This window comes from Dipteris shenzhenensis, chromosome 13, assembly GCF_047967505.1.
Source record: "Dipteris shenzhenensis isolate YYH24624 ecotype China chromosome 13, Dip_SZ_1.0, whole genome shotgun sequence".
Taxonomy (NCBI): domain Eukaryota; kingdom Viridiplantae; phylum Streptophyta; class Polypodiopsida; order Gleicheniales; family Dipteridaceae; genus Dipteris; species Dipteris shenzhenensis.
This window is the reverse complement of record NC_141608.1, coordinates 8395082-8410635: the sequence shown is the minus strand read 5'-3', so window position 1 is coordinate 8410635 and position 15554 is coordinate 8395082. Positions and strand designations below refer to the sequence as shown.

The 15554-nt window shown below is 43.2% G+C and overlaps 1 protein-coding gene across 1 annotated transcript; it reads right to left on the bottom strand.

Annotated features, from left to right (window-relative positions):
- Nucleotides 1-807: 807 nt before the first annotated feature.
- LOC147894991 (small ribosomal subunit protein uS13z/uS13y/uS13x) lies at nt 808-6252 on the bottom strand. Its single transcript, XM_087383620.1, has 4 exons — nt 6144-6252; nt 5889-6049; nt 5612-5800; nt 808-1215 (listed from the first exon to the last, which is right to left on the bottom strand). The coding sequence occupies exons 1-4, from the start codon at nt 6144-6146 to the stop codon at nt 1110-1112; spliced, it is 459 nt and encodes a 152-aa protein (XP_087239746.1). The 5' UTR covers nt 6147-6252; the 3' UTR covers nt 808-1109.
- Between the last annotated feature and the right edge of the window lie 9302 nt (nt 6253-15554).

Sequence of the window (15554 nt, the reverse complement as noted above, 5' to 3'; positions counted from 1 at the left end):
CGCGTAAGTAGTTGAAACTTGAAACTTGAACTTGTTAATAGAACTTCCTAATACCTTATGTTTTGAAAGTATGAAAAATTTTAGGGCCTTGTATGGTTCAGCCAAGAGCATTTTTCCAGACTTGTATGAGTATGCTGTATAGAAACATATGGAATAAATAGGTAATGTGGTATAACTGATTTGTTATCCCCCATTCACAATGTGGCATAACTGATCTGTAATCCCCCATTCGCCTACAATGGCCAATTAACATGTGCTCTTACTTAGGTTAATCTTTCAAAGCATAGACTAATGCTTTTAACCAATGCCTAAAAGCCCCGATTTGCAAGCACCAAACTGTAAAATCGACAACTATATTAGATGTGAACATTATAGCCCACCTCACTCTCCTGGTATCTAAACCCACGAGGGAGCAGCCTTATCTCGACCAAAGGCTAACCATTCAAACTGAGGTATGTAAACCCTTCACCACATTTTCCTTCTTTGGTTTTGATATCTTCAATATTTCATCAGCCTCTATGGATAGCGGGAGTGAAACATTTATCCCTAATTTTCTTTTCATGGAATGCAATACGTGGATGGTTAGAAGGTGCCATGCAGGGTTACCTGAAAGGTTTTAAAAATGCATCCGAGAGGAAAGAAAAGACAAAAAAATTGCTGAGTCCTGCAGCTTTTTAAGACGCAGGAAATACTGCTCAATCAGAACTCATACTCTCCAGAAATCCCTCATTCTTTGTCCAGCTACTTAGTACTGTAGTTCATTACTAGAATCTGTTTTAAAAAGGTTTACACTGTGTACAAACATAAAGTTTCTTAAAATGGCATGTCACATTCATGAAGCACAAGGATTTCTTGGCCCTGCAGAAAAGTAGATGACCGATAAAGCACAATGTTATATCTCATTCCTGCAGAAAAGTACATTACCAATGAAGCACGCTGTTTATGGGGATAAGCAGGTATACAAGTCAAGCATAATATAGACCAGTGCCAAAGACCTTGCAGGCTACAAAAAGCCCTAGCACAAATATACTTCCCAATCCTGTGGAAAGTTCAACATATGCTTTAGCCCTATGAAGTAAACATTCGTTCGCCATCGGGAAGACCCACTCTTACCGCTTCTTGGAGACACCTACAGTTCTACCTCTTCTACCTGTGGTCTTTGTATGTTGCCCCCGTACACGTAAGCCCCAATAATGACGAAGACCCCGATGATTCCTGCAGCATCAAACAGATATATGAACACAATCATCACTTTATTTTCAAACTTGGGATCACAACAAAAATCTTACCGGATGCACAGTCAACTTCTTGAACATCTATTTGCAGAGCTTTTGACAAATAACAAGAGTGCACAATATGTGCACTGCCACCTGGTATAGTCTTTTAGATGTTAAAAAGAAAGCAAACGATTTTTAAAGGGTGTTGGGCTACTGAAACTTGAAAGGCAATTTTTTTAAGGATGATCTCCATAGATGGTGATTTGAAACACACAACTTAATCAATTTACAAGAGGAAATTCACAAAGGAGTTGCAATCCTCCACTATAGCACTCCCTCTAGTGCTAATAAACAACGACTTTTAGTATATTATACCAAAATGCCAGCTCCTACAGCAGCTTTATAATGCTCCTATGGAGTTGAATGGAAGTCAGAAACACACTGACAAAGAAATAGACTCCCCTCAGGATAGTCAAAAACACAACATAGTGCAGTTTCAATCTCACGATAGTCACTCGTCAGATTGAAAACCATAAACTCTATCACGCATAGCAGGGACTAGCTACTATGACATCCCCACTGACGTCATCAGCGACCAACAGTGGGTGTAGACTATAGTAATAAAAATATGCTCTCACACATACAAATCAACACCCCCATGCATACTTGAGCATCCATTTATACAAAGTCTTCGTACTGAGTTTCTGTCGGCACTCCGGAGGTGAAGGGCAGACTCAACCATGACAAAGGCTAGCACTATATATATATATATATATATATATATATATATATAGAGAGAGAGAGAGAGAGAGAGAGAGAGCTGATATGGAGAGAGCTGATATGATAGTATTAAAGTCCAACACCACTAATGATGGATATTGATATTACATCAAAATTCTGCGAGAAAATAAATTTTTGTTATACTGCCAGTACATCCCTAGCCAAGCCAATCAGAGTGCTAGGTCAAGGCCTGCAAAGTCCTTGACCTAATACTTCCTTTAGGTCGTGGGCTCCCAGTTTCTTAGCTGGTTGTTCCAGGAGGGTTTTGAGCCTGGCCTCATTGTTGCTGTATTTTTCCCTAATATGTATCCAACCCTCTTTCTCTAGCTGGAGAAAACCCCATGGCCCCACTCTGTATTGCACGACTCGATGCATAAAAAAGATCCTCAGGGGCACCCCTATCCCAAAGAATTAACTTGGGGGAGCTGAAGCTACACAATCCCAAGACTTGAGGATGGCAGCATGTATCTCCAACATCCTTGTACCTGCCCCTCTTAAGTGAGACAACACTCTCATATCTGCCTTCGTCTCTCAAGGTGACCAACTCCATACTTCGAAGGAACTAGCTGGGCCACTATATCCCACTACGCCCAACCAATACGCATATGTTGCACCAGCATGTCTCAAGGACCTCAAGATGCCAAAGAAGGAATTGGTAACCAAACTCCTCTCCAAGCAAGCTCTACCAATGTAAACTCCTCATGAACGTTAACCCCTTCCTGTGAAGAGAGCCTCTCAGAAGATCCACCGATTAGTTTGCTACCAATGTCCTCTTGTACAAGATGTGTTCTTAAGAAGCCCTCGTCAAAAAAGCTTGAGCTTCCAAGGATACAATCTTGGGGTGAGACCACAAACTGTAAACTCCTCATGAATGTTGATGTAAGAAATCCTAGATTTACTATATTTAGAAATGTGCTAAGGAACAGAAAGGAGACTGAAATAGCAGAGAACAAGGAATATTTGTATTGGTTGAGTGTCTGTAGTGTGTCATCCATACAGTTGGACCTCTCTTACATAGAGAGTGAAGAGTCACACATGAAAAGGTGTGTACTCCAAATTGTATGTGCATGAAGAGGTGTGTACCCCTTGTGAAGGGTGTGACCCTTAATGAGAGGGTACGTTACAATGGTAGTGTCTCTTCAATAGAATGTGTCTTTTGTGAAGGGTTGTGCCTCATAGGAAGTGTCCCGTCGAAAGGGCATACCCTTCCACAAGTGTCCATTCATCAAACCTCCATAAGTCTAAGGTATAGAGAAAGGAATACGTCACAGATCGTGACATCCCCTCCCACTCAAAATAAGACCCTAGTGGAGACTTATCATAGTAAATTCTGAAAATATTGCTGTAATATGTTAGGGTACTGCTGTAAATCTTCATCAGATTGCCTAGTGTCAGAGTCGCCCAGATCTCGCCAAAGAACAAGGATGCCCAGATGCCCATGTCGATGCCCAGATCTCGCTGTCGATGGTCCAGAATACGCTCAGGAATAAGGAGAACATAATCGTCTTCGATTTTTGGGACATAATCACCTACAGGAGGAACTGCTTCATCGCTTGGAATGTACATCTTAAACCAAGAAATATAAAATGTCTGATAAATTTTACCCCATGATGGTGGTAATTCCAATTTGTAACTTAAAGGTGATTTTTTCTTGACGATCCGGAAAGGTCCATAGTATCTTGGTCGCAACTTAGTAAACACAGACTTAACCATCTTGTAGCGATGTGGGGCTACAAATAACAGCACCATGTCACCAGTTTCAAATTCAAGGTGACATTTATGTTTGTTGGCGGACCGTTGATACCGCTCTTGCACTTTTTGCATATGATCCCTGACTTGGAGTAGAATATCTTGCATTTCTTGAACCAGTTGATCAACTAGGGCCACTCGATGTTGAAGTACAAAATTTGTTGGTACAATCGGAGTGTGTCCAAAAGTTGCTTGGAATGGAGTCATGCTGATGGCACTATGGAAAGAGTTATTATAAGCAAACTCAAGGAGTGGTAGATACTCTTCCCAAGCTGCTAGGCGTCTGCTAGGCGTGACTTAATATAATGTCGAAAATTTCTTCCAGAACTTGGTTGACTCTTTCAGTCTAGCCATCTGATTCTGGGTGGTAGGCTAAACTAAACAGTAGAGTTGTACCCAAAGATTCGAATAGAGAAATCCAAAAGTGACTGGTAAACTTAGGATCTCTATCGGAAACGATATCCTTGGGTAATCCATGGTATCGGAAGATGTGCTGTATAAAGAGTTTAGAGATGTCCGGAGCCTATGCACTTCTTTTGCAAGCAACAAAGTGTGCCATCTTAGACAAGTGATCAACAATTACCATAATCTGAGTGTTACCTCTGGAGGATCGTAGTAGTGTTGTAATAAAATCCAAGGAAATACTTTCCCACCTTTCAGTTGCAACTGAAAGAGGTTGAAGAAGTCCTGCTGGAAGTCGTTGGCTTGCTTTCATTTGTTGACAAGATAAGCAAGATGTAACCATTTTCATGACGTCGCTTTTCATCTGGATCAGTAGTATGTTGCACTGAGTAACCTATAAGTCTTGTTGATGCATGGATGGGTAGCATAAGGAACTACATGATGCTCTTTTAACAAAAGATGTCAAACATCCTTGTTATGTGGGACACAGACGCGATCTTGATAATACAGAAGGTCGTCCGTATAAGAATAAGATGAGAAAATCTTCTGTTCGAAAGTCGAAGGTTGATCTTTCGAAAGAACTTGTACTGTTGTGCCGAAATCTTTATCATTGAGATACTTCCCTTTGAACAAATTCGGAACATCCACAGATAATGTAGAGATTACCATAGCTGATGCTATAGAGTTAACATGCTGAGAGCATCTGCAACTAAAACAGAATGAACTTACACGCCTTCAAGCCTATAAGTTCTACAAATATGTCATTATAATATTAGAAAAAACAAATATATACCTAGATGAATCTAGGAACATTCCCAAACTCATCCTCTAAAAACACAACATAACCCAGTTTCAATCTCACGATAGTCATTCATAAGATTGAAAACCATAAACTCCATCACGCATTAAAAATCTTTCAAACCACGTTCTAAATTCAAAGATTTGAGAAATTTTTTCTTTAATCGAAACCATGGATGGAAGCACTGACATGTGAAAAACAAATCTCTCTCCATTTGTCATGTGCTCTTTGTCGTATATCTGGCGTCTCTTCAGGGTCCGATCCCTCTCTTGTTAAGTCAACAAGAGAACCTCCATGATCTATACAACGGGGATTGTTCTGAAGAGACTCCACCAAACGTCTGCCAAAAGGGCTCTTATACAAGGGGGCTAAGCCTAAAATGCTTCAAGCTACAATCTGGTGAAGATCGGGTGAACACACGCTTTATTGCTCCACACACCGTCTCGTGGTTAACGGAAAGCAATGCTCCAAACGCAACGTAATTGGGCGCTCAACAGAGGTTGTTATTTAGTCAATCAGCTACTCAGAGGCACCAAAAGACGTTTTCATTAACCAAATGGAAACGTCGCAACAATGTAATGCTGGTCGCAGCTAACCATTTAAACAATTACCAACTCCTGAGGTACACGATTAAATGGACGCAAATTGCATCGATCAACTGTACCTGATCTTTTTCAAACGCTCGAGGTCATCCCTTAGCTTCATATCAAGAGCATTGGACACAACTTGAGAATACCGACCATCCTTGTAGTCTTTCTTTCTATTTAAAAACCAGTCCGGAATCTTGAACTGCCTAGGATTTGCCACGATGTACATGAGATTCTCCAACTCCGCAGCCGAAAGCTCACCAGCTCTGTCACAATCCGAGGCAGACAGCATATATTAAACTTCTAATCCAACAGGAAGTTCCAAATCAATCCGAGAGCAGAAATGTATGTCACCTCTTGTTCATGTCCACATCTGCCTTCTTGCAAATAAGATTTGCAAAACGCCGTCCGATTCCCTTAATTGAAGTCAATGCAAACATGATCTTCTGACGCCCATCCACGTTTGTATTCAAAACACGCAGGATGTGCTGAAAGTCCTCGTTTGCGACGAGAGACTGCACGCAAGGGGGATTCAACGATTAGACAAGCAACACAATCGAGACAAAAGCAAGTAGAGATACAGAAACTCATAACCTGATAACATCATACCATCTTGCACGAATGGAAAAAACGCTATCAACAGCGTTAGAGAAGGAGACCAATCTGCCTAAAATGAAACCCTAAAATGATTTCATTTCACAAGGAAACCCTCATGATTTCATTCAACCTAATTGTGGTTTAGGGAGGGTTCATGCATGGGACGTGGTGTGGTTCACACCAGCCTGCATGGATAGCAACTCGCGCATCAGCCGTCAATAAGTGTGCGGCCTTCCTATCACAGTCACTTTTTTTGTGTCAGCGTTCGAGCCCTTGGACCATGTAAGACCACGCCCCTCGTCGTCTCCACTTTTGGAGGAGGGGTGAGCGAGTGGTGCGAACCTCCATCTGCCTACGATTTGGCAGAGCCCTAAATAATGGGTCAAATCGGTAGAGGTGAGTCCCCATGGATTGCAGAAGGACATCCCCCACCACCACCAGCTAGTGGGTCAAAGGCAGAAGGATATCTCCCACCACTGCCAGCTAGTGGGTCAAAGGTAGAAGGCCCCACCACCACCAGCTAGTCACTCGCCAAGCACTAGCAATTGCTAGTCCAAACCACGTAGTTCACCGGAAGTCCCACTAGCTCTTGGTTTTCATTGCTTGCCGCTCCCCGTCAGCTTCACCTAGTATCTTCCTAGGCTTATGCAAGTTGTCGAAGCCTTTTCAACAAATCTTTTGCCTTGCAATTCATGGCAAATCCCCTTCCAACTACTGGACAATCTAGCTTGCGAGTTGCCTCTTCCCTTTATAGTGCCTCAATAATTTTATTGAGCTCTATTGTGCTCAAAGGCTTTGAATGGCTTTAAAGCCAAAACATCTTTGGCTACTTGCAAACCAATATGAGTTTAGATGCCCATCTAGATAAATAATGGCACTCCTCGTGCACCTCTTGAAGCACGTTGCCTTCGTCTGTCTTGCCTCACCAATTTTTGCATAACCTCTTGGTTGAAGCAATCATGTATCACCTATGCTTGTTTCAGTAATTTGCTATATAGGTATGCGAAGGCTTTGTTATTTTATGCATTGCTATTGACGATCTATGCTTGCTATCTATTACTACCATCCTTCACCAAGGCTTTTCAAATTCTTTGAGCACATAAGCAAGCTTTCCAAAAGGGCTTTCAAGACTTTTAGCTGATTGGTATGCCTAGTTTGTAGTAAGACTCAATGTTGGTTGCTCCCTTACTCTAATGTTTATACATTACACCTTGAACCATGAGCTCTTCGGTTTCATTGAGAATTGCTAGAATCTCTATGAGCTTTATTTGAACTGCTAATGATCTTTCAAGTCTTCACGTGCTGTTTGTTGGAGGTGAGTTTTTATGTTTCTTTCTCATGGCTACTTCCCACTACTATTCATGTTTAGACGTATTGTCCTAATAAAAGTCTACACACAAAGATTAATAAGGTTTTCAAGCCCCAGAAGACAACGAAGCCACTTTTTTCAAATTATGACACCTCATGCAAGACTAAGAAATACTACCACAAGGGCGACACAAAATCTACAATGAGCTAAAATTATAGGTCTAAATTCGTAAAAAGAACTTAAAATCTATCAAAAATATGCTCTCCATTAAAAAAGGCTAGAAACTTCAAGTCTCAATAATAATAAGACATACAGAACCCTAACTTTGAGAACCAGTTGGTTTCTTCACACACACTTTACATCTGGAATATACCCATATCACCACCCTTTGTGTACATATATACCTCTATTCAAATTGTGCAATTTACATTCGCAACAAAGGATTTTGCAATCAATATACATGGCTATATTTCATGGAAATGCATATACTATGGAAATGAAAATTTTGCAATCGCACCTTGTATAAGTAACTACTTGGTAACACAAGGAAAATTACTAGACTTTAACATGCAAATACTATGGAAATGAAAATTTTGCAATTGCACCTTGTATATAAGTAACTACTTGGTAACACAAGAAAAATTACTAGCTTTGACATGCGAAGGGCAACTACTACTTCACTAAAAGGATGTAATGGGTAACAATGACAACGTGGCGCTCAAATGCGTAGGACATGAGATCCTCCTCTGTCGTACCTCCTACACATGAGCAGACTCCTCATGCGCTTGCCGTAGCTGCTGCCTTGCCTGTAGCTGATGAGGGGCCACGTCCCAAGGTTGCCCATCTTTTGTTGACCTCTGAGATGGAGCCCACCGTGGACATTTCCCAGGTGCAATATACCTATGCTAAGAAGGCCAAGAGTGGGGGTGGAATGATGCTGTGAATGAAGTGACTATCGCATGCCTTTTAAGGGATTTGCATGAGCTTGATGCTTGCCAACAGAGTCTATGTTTTGGTCCTAGTGCAGATGCAAAGAAGACATTTAAAGCCAACGTCACCATCCATCATCGCGAATATTCAAGGCTCCATGCATGTGTTTGTTTTCTTCTTTTCATGGGCCGTGTGCCGACTAAGGATGACTTCTCCCATTGGTTTGCCAGTGCTTTTCAAAATCGGTGCACATTATGAGATTACATATATTTTGGGGCATGAGCTTGCTCAGTTCAAAAATTATCTTAGAGTTTTACCATTGGAGGAATTCACAAGAAATTGCTCCCTTGGATTCTCTAATGAAAACACAACTAGAATAAATAAATGGATTTCTCTCTGCATGGCAATTCTCTTTGCTAAACCCTTAAGCATTAACTTAATTGTGAACATAGTCTTGATGAAGCAATGGTTGCCAAGGACCTTGTGAAGCTTTTCACTAAGAATGTGGGATAGTGGAATACAGCACAGCCATAAAGAGGCCAAAGGTGAGCATGTCATCTAAGGTGGTGACATGCAGATATGGGAGGAATCGACTATGGGAATGAAGGGTCTCCACTAGTGCTAGCATTTCTACTCCAAGTGAGTGCAACGCAATCACCTTAGATGAGAAGGCAGATAACATTGGGATCACATTGCATCGAGGGGGGGGGGGGTAGTAGGCATGGTGAAGATGAGTAGCAGATGAGCAGGAGAGAAGATGAGTGACGAGAGTTGGAGGAGGGAGCATGGAGCAAAGTAGAGCAGGGGCAGAAAAGAGCTGGAGGAGGTGTGGAGCAAAGTAGCAGAGCGTGTGGAGCAAAGTAGCAGAGCATGTGGAGCAAAGTAGCAAAGTAGGGGCGGATGAGAGAAATGTAGTAGAATGCCAAATGCCACGAATCTTATATATTATAAAGTTTGGGCCACCATGGTGGCTGGAGCCCGGGGTTCCATCCATATTAATTGCAAGTTGCCGCGGTGGAATCTTAAACGCCACCGCAGATGGGCTGGTAATCATGAAGTAGCTGCCCAGTGGTGGGTGAGGAGGCCACTGTGATGGCTAGTAATTAACTGCCAGCATGGTGGAATCCTAGGCGCTGGGCTGGTAAGCATGAAGCAACTGCCCAGTGGTGGGTGAGGAGGCCATTGTGATGGCTAGTAATTAACTGCCAACCCGATGGAATCTTAGCCACGATAGACATGGCTAATGCGAGCCACCACCACCGGGTAGTAATTACCACAAAAGTAAATCATGAAGCCTAATCACCTCTAATCACTCATTACCATGCACTCTATTATAGAGTTCGAGCCACCGTGGTGGCTAGAGCCTGGGGTCCCATCCATATTAATTGCAAGACATCGCGGTGGAATCTTAGGTGCCACCCCAGATGGGCTGGTAACCATGAAGAAAACACTCGGTGGTGGGTGAGAAGGGCACTGCGGTGGTTGGTAATTAACTGCCTGCCAGCCCAATGGAATTTTAGCCACGACAAACATGGTTGATGAGAGCCACCACCATCGAGCAGTAATTCCCACAAAAGTAAATCATGAAGCCTAATCACCTCTAATCACTCATTACCATGCAGTCTAATACTCTACTGAGCATGCAAGTCCATTACTGGTAATTTATTACACTTGTAGTGATCATGCATGCTTAAGCCCAGTGGTGGATGAGTAGGCCACTGCGGTGGCTGGTAATTAACTGCCAGCCTGTTGGAATCTTAGCCACAATAGATGTGGCTGATGACAGCCTCCACCACTGGGCAGTAATTCCCACAAAAGTAAATCATGAAGCCTAATCACCTCTAATCACTCATTACCATGCACTCTAATTCTCTATTGAGCATGCAAGCCAAGTGACTGGTAATTTACTGCACTCGTAGTGATCATGCATGCTTAAGCACTAGGTGAGTAGGCCACTACGGTGGCTGGTAATTAACTGCCAACCCGTTGGAATCTTAGCCACGACAGACGTGGTTGATGACAGCCTCCACCACCGAGCAGTAATTCCCACAAAAGTAAATCATGAAGCCTAATCACCTCTAATCACTCATTACCATGCTAGTTCTCCGCGCTGAGCATGCAAACCAAGTGACTGGTAATTCACTGCACTCGTAGTGATCATGCATGCTTAAGCCCAGTGGTGGGTGAGCAGGCCACTGCGGTGGCTGGTAATTAACTGCTAACCCATTGGAATCTTAGCCACGATAGACGTGGTTGATGACAGCCTCCACCACCGGGCAGTAATTCCCACAAAAGTAAATCATGAAGCCTAATCACCTCTAATCACTCATTACCATGCACTCTAGTTCTCCACTGAGCATGCAAACCAAGTGACTGGTAATTTACTACACTCGTAGTGATCATGCATGCTTAAGCCCGGTGGTGGGTGAGCAGGCCACTACAGTGGCTGGTAATTAACTGCCTAATTAACTGCCAGCATGCAAACCAAGTGACTGGTAATTTACTGCACTCGTAGTGATCATGCATGCTTAAGCCCGGTGGTGGGTGAGCAGGCCACTGCAGTGGCTGGTAATTAACTGCCAACCCTCGCCTTTTTGAGCTCCTTAATTGCAGGCTCAACCCTCCTCGCTCCTTTCCTTGGTCCTTTCTAGAAGGGGGCTGGTTCCTTCCTTCAGGGGCCCAGCCCCTCCCTTCATGTCGCTTCCTCTTTCCTTGATTTGAGCTTCTTGGTTGCAGGCTCGACCCTTCTTGCTCCTTTCTTGAAGGGGGCTGGTTTCTCCCTTCAAGCTCTGTTTCCTCACAGTCAGGCTCGTCTTGGCCTTCTTCAATTTGAGCTCCTTGTCTTTTGCATTTTGGGCCCAAATGGCAAATTGACCTGTAGCATCTACTTTCTTGCCATATATAGTTGTATCAAGCAGGCACATTTGATCTGTCCATGACTGGGGCAATGGCAAATGGCATTCTCTACATAGCGATCTTGCATGCACAAATACCCCAAAGCAAAAAACGTGCACAGGGTGGTAGCACGTAGGACATCGGATCATGTAGTCATCTATGATGGGGGTATGGTAGACCATGCATTTTGGACCCTGCTGCATAGTAGGATAGGCATCCAATTTAACTATTGCGGCAGTCAATACCATAGTCTTGCTCTGTACATGATGAAGTTGCTTCTTGATTCCTTCCTCCCTCATCCTAAGGCTGTGGATGTTCTCATTCATCTCCTCCACTCTTTGCTCACTCTATGCAACAACTTCATCTAAATCCCTCAACATCTGTTGAAGCTGCTTAAATTGCTCAAAAACATCAACATGGCCCATTTCCAAGACTTCCACTCTAGTTTGGAAATCTCTCAGGATGACGGATTGGTTTTCAAAATTGTCAAAAGCCATGGCAAGCTCGTGCACAACCCTATCGTACTCTTGTTGTAGGGTCTTGTAGCTTACTCTTTGAACTTCCAATAGTGTTTCAAAAAAACAACCCTCACCATGGCCGCTGCAACTTGCTCCACCATGGGGCTGCTCTCTGCATCCTTGTTGGCTTGGAGAGCTGTCTCATTGTCTTCTCCACCCTGGCTACTCTCTGCCCCATCCTTCCTGGCCTTGAAGCTCTCTCGTAGTTCCTGCATCACCTTTCTAGTTTTTGCATTCTCCCTTTTTAGCTCCTCCACCATCTGGTCTTTTTCAATGTTCAATGCGTTCTGCATGTTGCAGAGACGTTTGTAAAGACCCTCCTTTTTGGCTCTCTGATCTTGAAGCTCCTTCGCATCATTGCTAGCTCCTTGTCCGTGATGTCCCCATCACTTCTCAATTCTTCAAGCCTATCTCGGAGCTCGTTGATGTGCTTCTCTACTTCATCTCTTCTATGCCTTTCCATGTCAAGCATTTTTGCAATGGCATCAGCTTGCTCTTGTGCCTGCAAGGCCCTCACTTGTGCCTCCTTTACCTTGGCTTCCGCACCCCCCTGAGAATTTTCTCCAGTTGCATTTGCCTTTGCTGCATCGGTGGCTTTCTCTTGTAGAAAAGTCACCTTTTGAGACATCTTCTTATCGTATTGCTCAAAATCCCTTTGAGGGTAGATGCCATCAGGTGCATTGCAACTTCAGCGGGGATTGAGATGACAATTGGGATTTGCCATCCATGCAATTCTTCATTTTGGTTATCACGCTCTTGGAGATCTCCCTTGAGAAAGATACATCATGTCATTTCAATTGCTCTACTACTGCTTGAACCTGCTAGAACTTCACAGTTCCTCTCGTATCAGGAAAGAAGTGCTTTGTCTTCTTCAGCACATCTTGGAGGTCTGTTGGCAAGCTAGAAATATTGACTCCACCATCTTTACTAATCTGAGCATTGGGGTATACATCTAGAATATCCTGTCTCTTCCACTGCTTCTCAAAGAAATGTGCTTGCAAATTGCCTCCAGGAATGCCTAGCACATTTTCAATCACACTTTCAGTGATGGTAATCTTCTGAGCTTGACAGACTAGTTGCCCCTCCTTCACATTCACCTCCTGTACCAACCTGGTGAAGTTTTTGAGAGCATCCAAATTGGGTTTTTGAAGAGCGAGTGAGGGGCTCCCATATGTCACAATTTCAAGATCAGGGGAGGAGACGCTCTCGCACTGTGCTGCAGAGGGGGAGGAAAGATTGTGTGAGGAGCTCCCGGACTGAGCAAGGTCCATTACAAGAGGGGATAGAAGTTGCAGGAAGAGTGCAAGGGAGATAGAAATGGTCGAGAGGGATAAAAGATGAAACAGTGAAGGAAATGGAATAGTGGAGGCTTGTAGTCCGAGTGCAAGGGAGAAAGAAACGGTCGAGAGGGATAAAAGACGAAATAGTTAAGGGAATGGAATAGCGGAGGCTTAAGTTTGTAGCCCAAATACACTGTTACCAGCCATGTCTGTGGTGGCGACTAAGATTCCATCAGGCTGGCAATTAATTACCAGCCACCGCAATGGCCCGCAATTACTCACCTTCCAATTACCACCACCAGGCTTGTATGCATGTTTACTATGAGTGAAGTACATTACCAGTCATCGGGCTTGCATTCTCAGGAGAGTACTAGAGTTCATGGTAATGAGTGATTAGAGGGGCTTCATGATTTACTTTTGTGGTAATTACTGCCCAGTGGTGGTGGCTCTCATCATCAGCCATGTCTATGGCCACCGGGCTGGCCTTTAATCACCAGCCACCACAGTGGCTCGCAGTTACTCACCTGCCAATTACCACCACCAGGCTTGCATGCATGATCACAACAAGTGCAGTAAATTACCAGCCACCGAGCTTGCATGCTTAGTAAAGTACTAGAGTGCATGGTAATGAGTGATTAGAGTTGATTAGAATTCATGATTTACTTTTGTGGTAATTGCTTCCGCGTGGTGGTGGCTCTCATCAGTCATGTCTGTCGTGGCTAAGATTCCACCGACCACCGCAGTGCCCATAGTTACTCACTTGCCAGTTACCACCACCAGGCTTAAGCATGCATAATCACTACGAGAGCAGTAAATTACTAGTCACTTGGCTTGCATGCTCAAGAGTGCATGGTAATGGAGTGATTAGAGGTGATTAGGCTTCATGATTTACTTTTGTGGGAATTACTACTCGGTGGTGGAGGTTGTCATTAGCCACGTCTGTCGTGCTAAGATTTGTAAAGTGGTCTGGCTATCATGGCATACCACAAGATAAATCTTCTATAATTGTTTGCATGTCCCATAAAGACATGTACACCTTTAGAATTTGTAGGAGGAGGCAATTCCATGATGATTTTGATTTTGTCCATGTCACTGCTACAATCCCATGTTGAGAAACGATGTGTCCCAAAACAACTCCGTGGGTGACCATGAACTCGCATTTTGTTGGATTTAGGGAGATGCTATACTCCCTGCATTTGATTAGAACTTCTTCAAGACATTTGAAGTGGTCTTTTTTGTTTGAGTGGATGCATAAATCATCGAAGAACACCTGTAGAAACTTATTCAGAAATGACTTGAAAGTTGTGAACGTGACTCTTTGGAATGTGGCTGGGGCATTACAAAGGCTGAATGGCATGACTCTACAGGCAAATATACCCCATTCTATAGCAAATGCTTTTTTTGATTGGTCTGCAGGAGCAATTTGCACTTGATTATAGCCACCGAAGCCATCCAAGAAGCTATATATCTCAAAACCTGCCACCTTTTCCAACACTGTTTCTATTAAGGGTAGGGGATAGTGATCCCTAATTGTGGCGGCATTCACATTCTTTAAGTTAACACATATTCTTAGCTTCTTGTTGCATTTAGGCATGATGATGATGGGTGAAACCCAATTAGTGTGCTCGATCTCATAGATGAATCCGGCATCTAAGAGTTTTTCCAGTTTGTCATAAACCATGGTGCCATATTTTGGATTTGTTCGATAAGGTCCACATACCTTAGGTTGGGCACCTTCCCTTAAAGGTATCGTGTGTACTACCACTTCTGGTGAAATTCATTTCATTTCCTTGTATGACCATGCTATGTAGTCTCGGTATTCCATTAGGAGTGCTTTGAGCTTTGTTTCATCTTCTTGTGTGAGATGCTTCCCAATGAATACCAATTTTTTTTCCTCCCCTTCAAGGGCAAGGTTTATTGTGCGAGTTTTTCCTGGTCCCTCATAGATTGGAGTCTCTCCAATGCTATCAGTTTCTTGAACTTCATATTTTCTTAGTGGTCTTGGAATTGCTATGGGACAATACCACTTGTGTAGTTCTTGAAGTACTCCTGCACTTCTCGAAGATTATCCCCTGATGGTGTCGAACTAGCCTAGGTGCCATAGTATCATTAAGCAATTTTTTAGGCTCTTTGGGGCTTTATTTTTCTAAAGTCTCTTCATCAAGCTTCATCCACACATGTGGCTTATACTTTTGAAGCTTCTTACCTTGGAAATTGTGGGGTAACTTGGGGGAAGCAAAGTTGCATGATGTTCTCTTACTGGATGTTGGAGGGCATTGGCTTGGGGAGTACACTTGGGGAGCTAGTGGTGTCCTTTGGAGAGGTAGGGGTTGGGATCACATCGATGTGGTGGTACAACAGTTGGTGGTATCCTTGTCTCCACAACCCTTAAATGTGACATGACCCTATGGCCTGCTGATCTCCATAACCCAATATGGACCCATTCTGTAATATTTAATCTTTCGCTTAGTATTCCTCATGCTATACAATA

Bases quoted from the DNA above. Each gene is read 5' to 3' on its own strand.
- LOC147894991 (XM_087383620.1), bottom strand. The intron at 5,801-5,888 runs GTGACATACATT...GGATTGTGACAG, and splicing joins GATGTGGACATGAACAAGAG to AGCTGGTGAGCTTTCGGCTG. The intron at 1,216-5,611 runs GTACAGTTGATC...TTGATGCTGCAG, and splicing joins GAGCGTTTGAAAAAGATCAG to GAATCATCGGGGTCTTCGTC.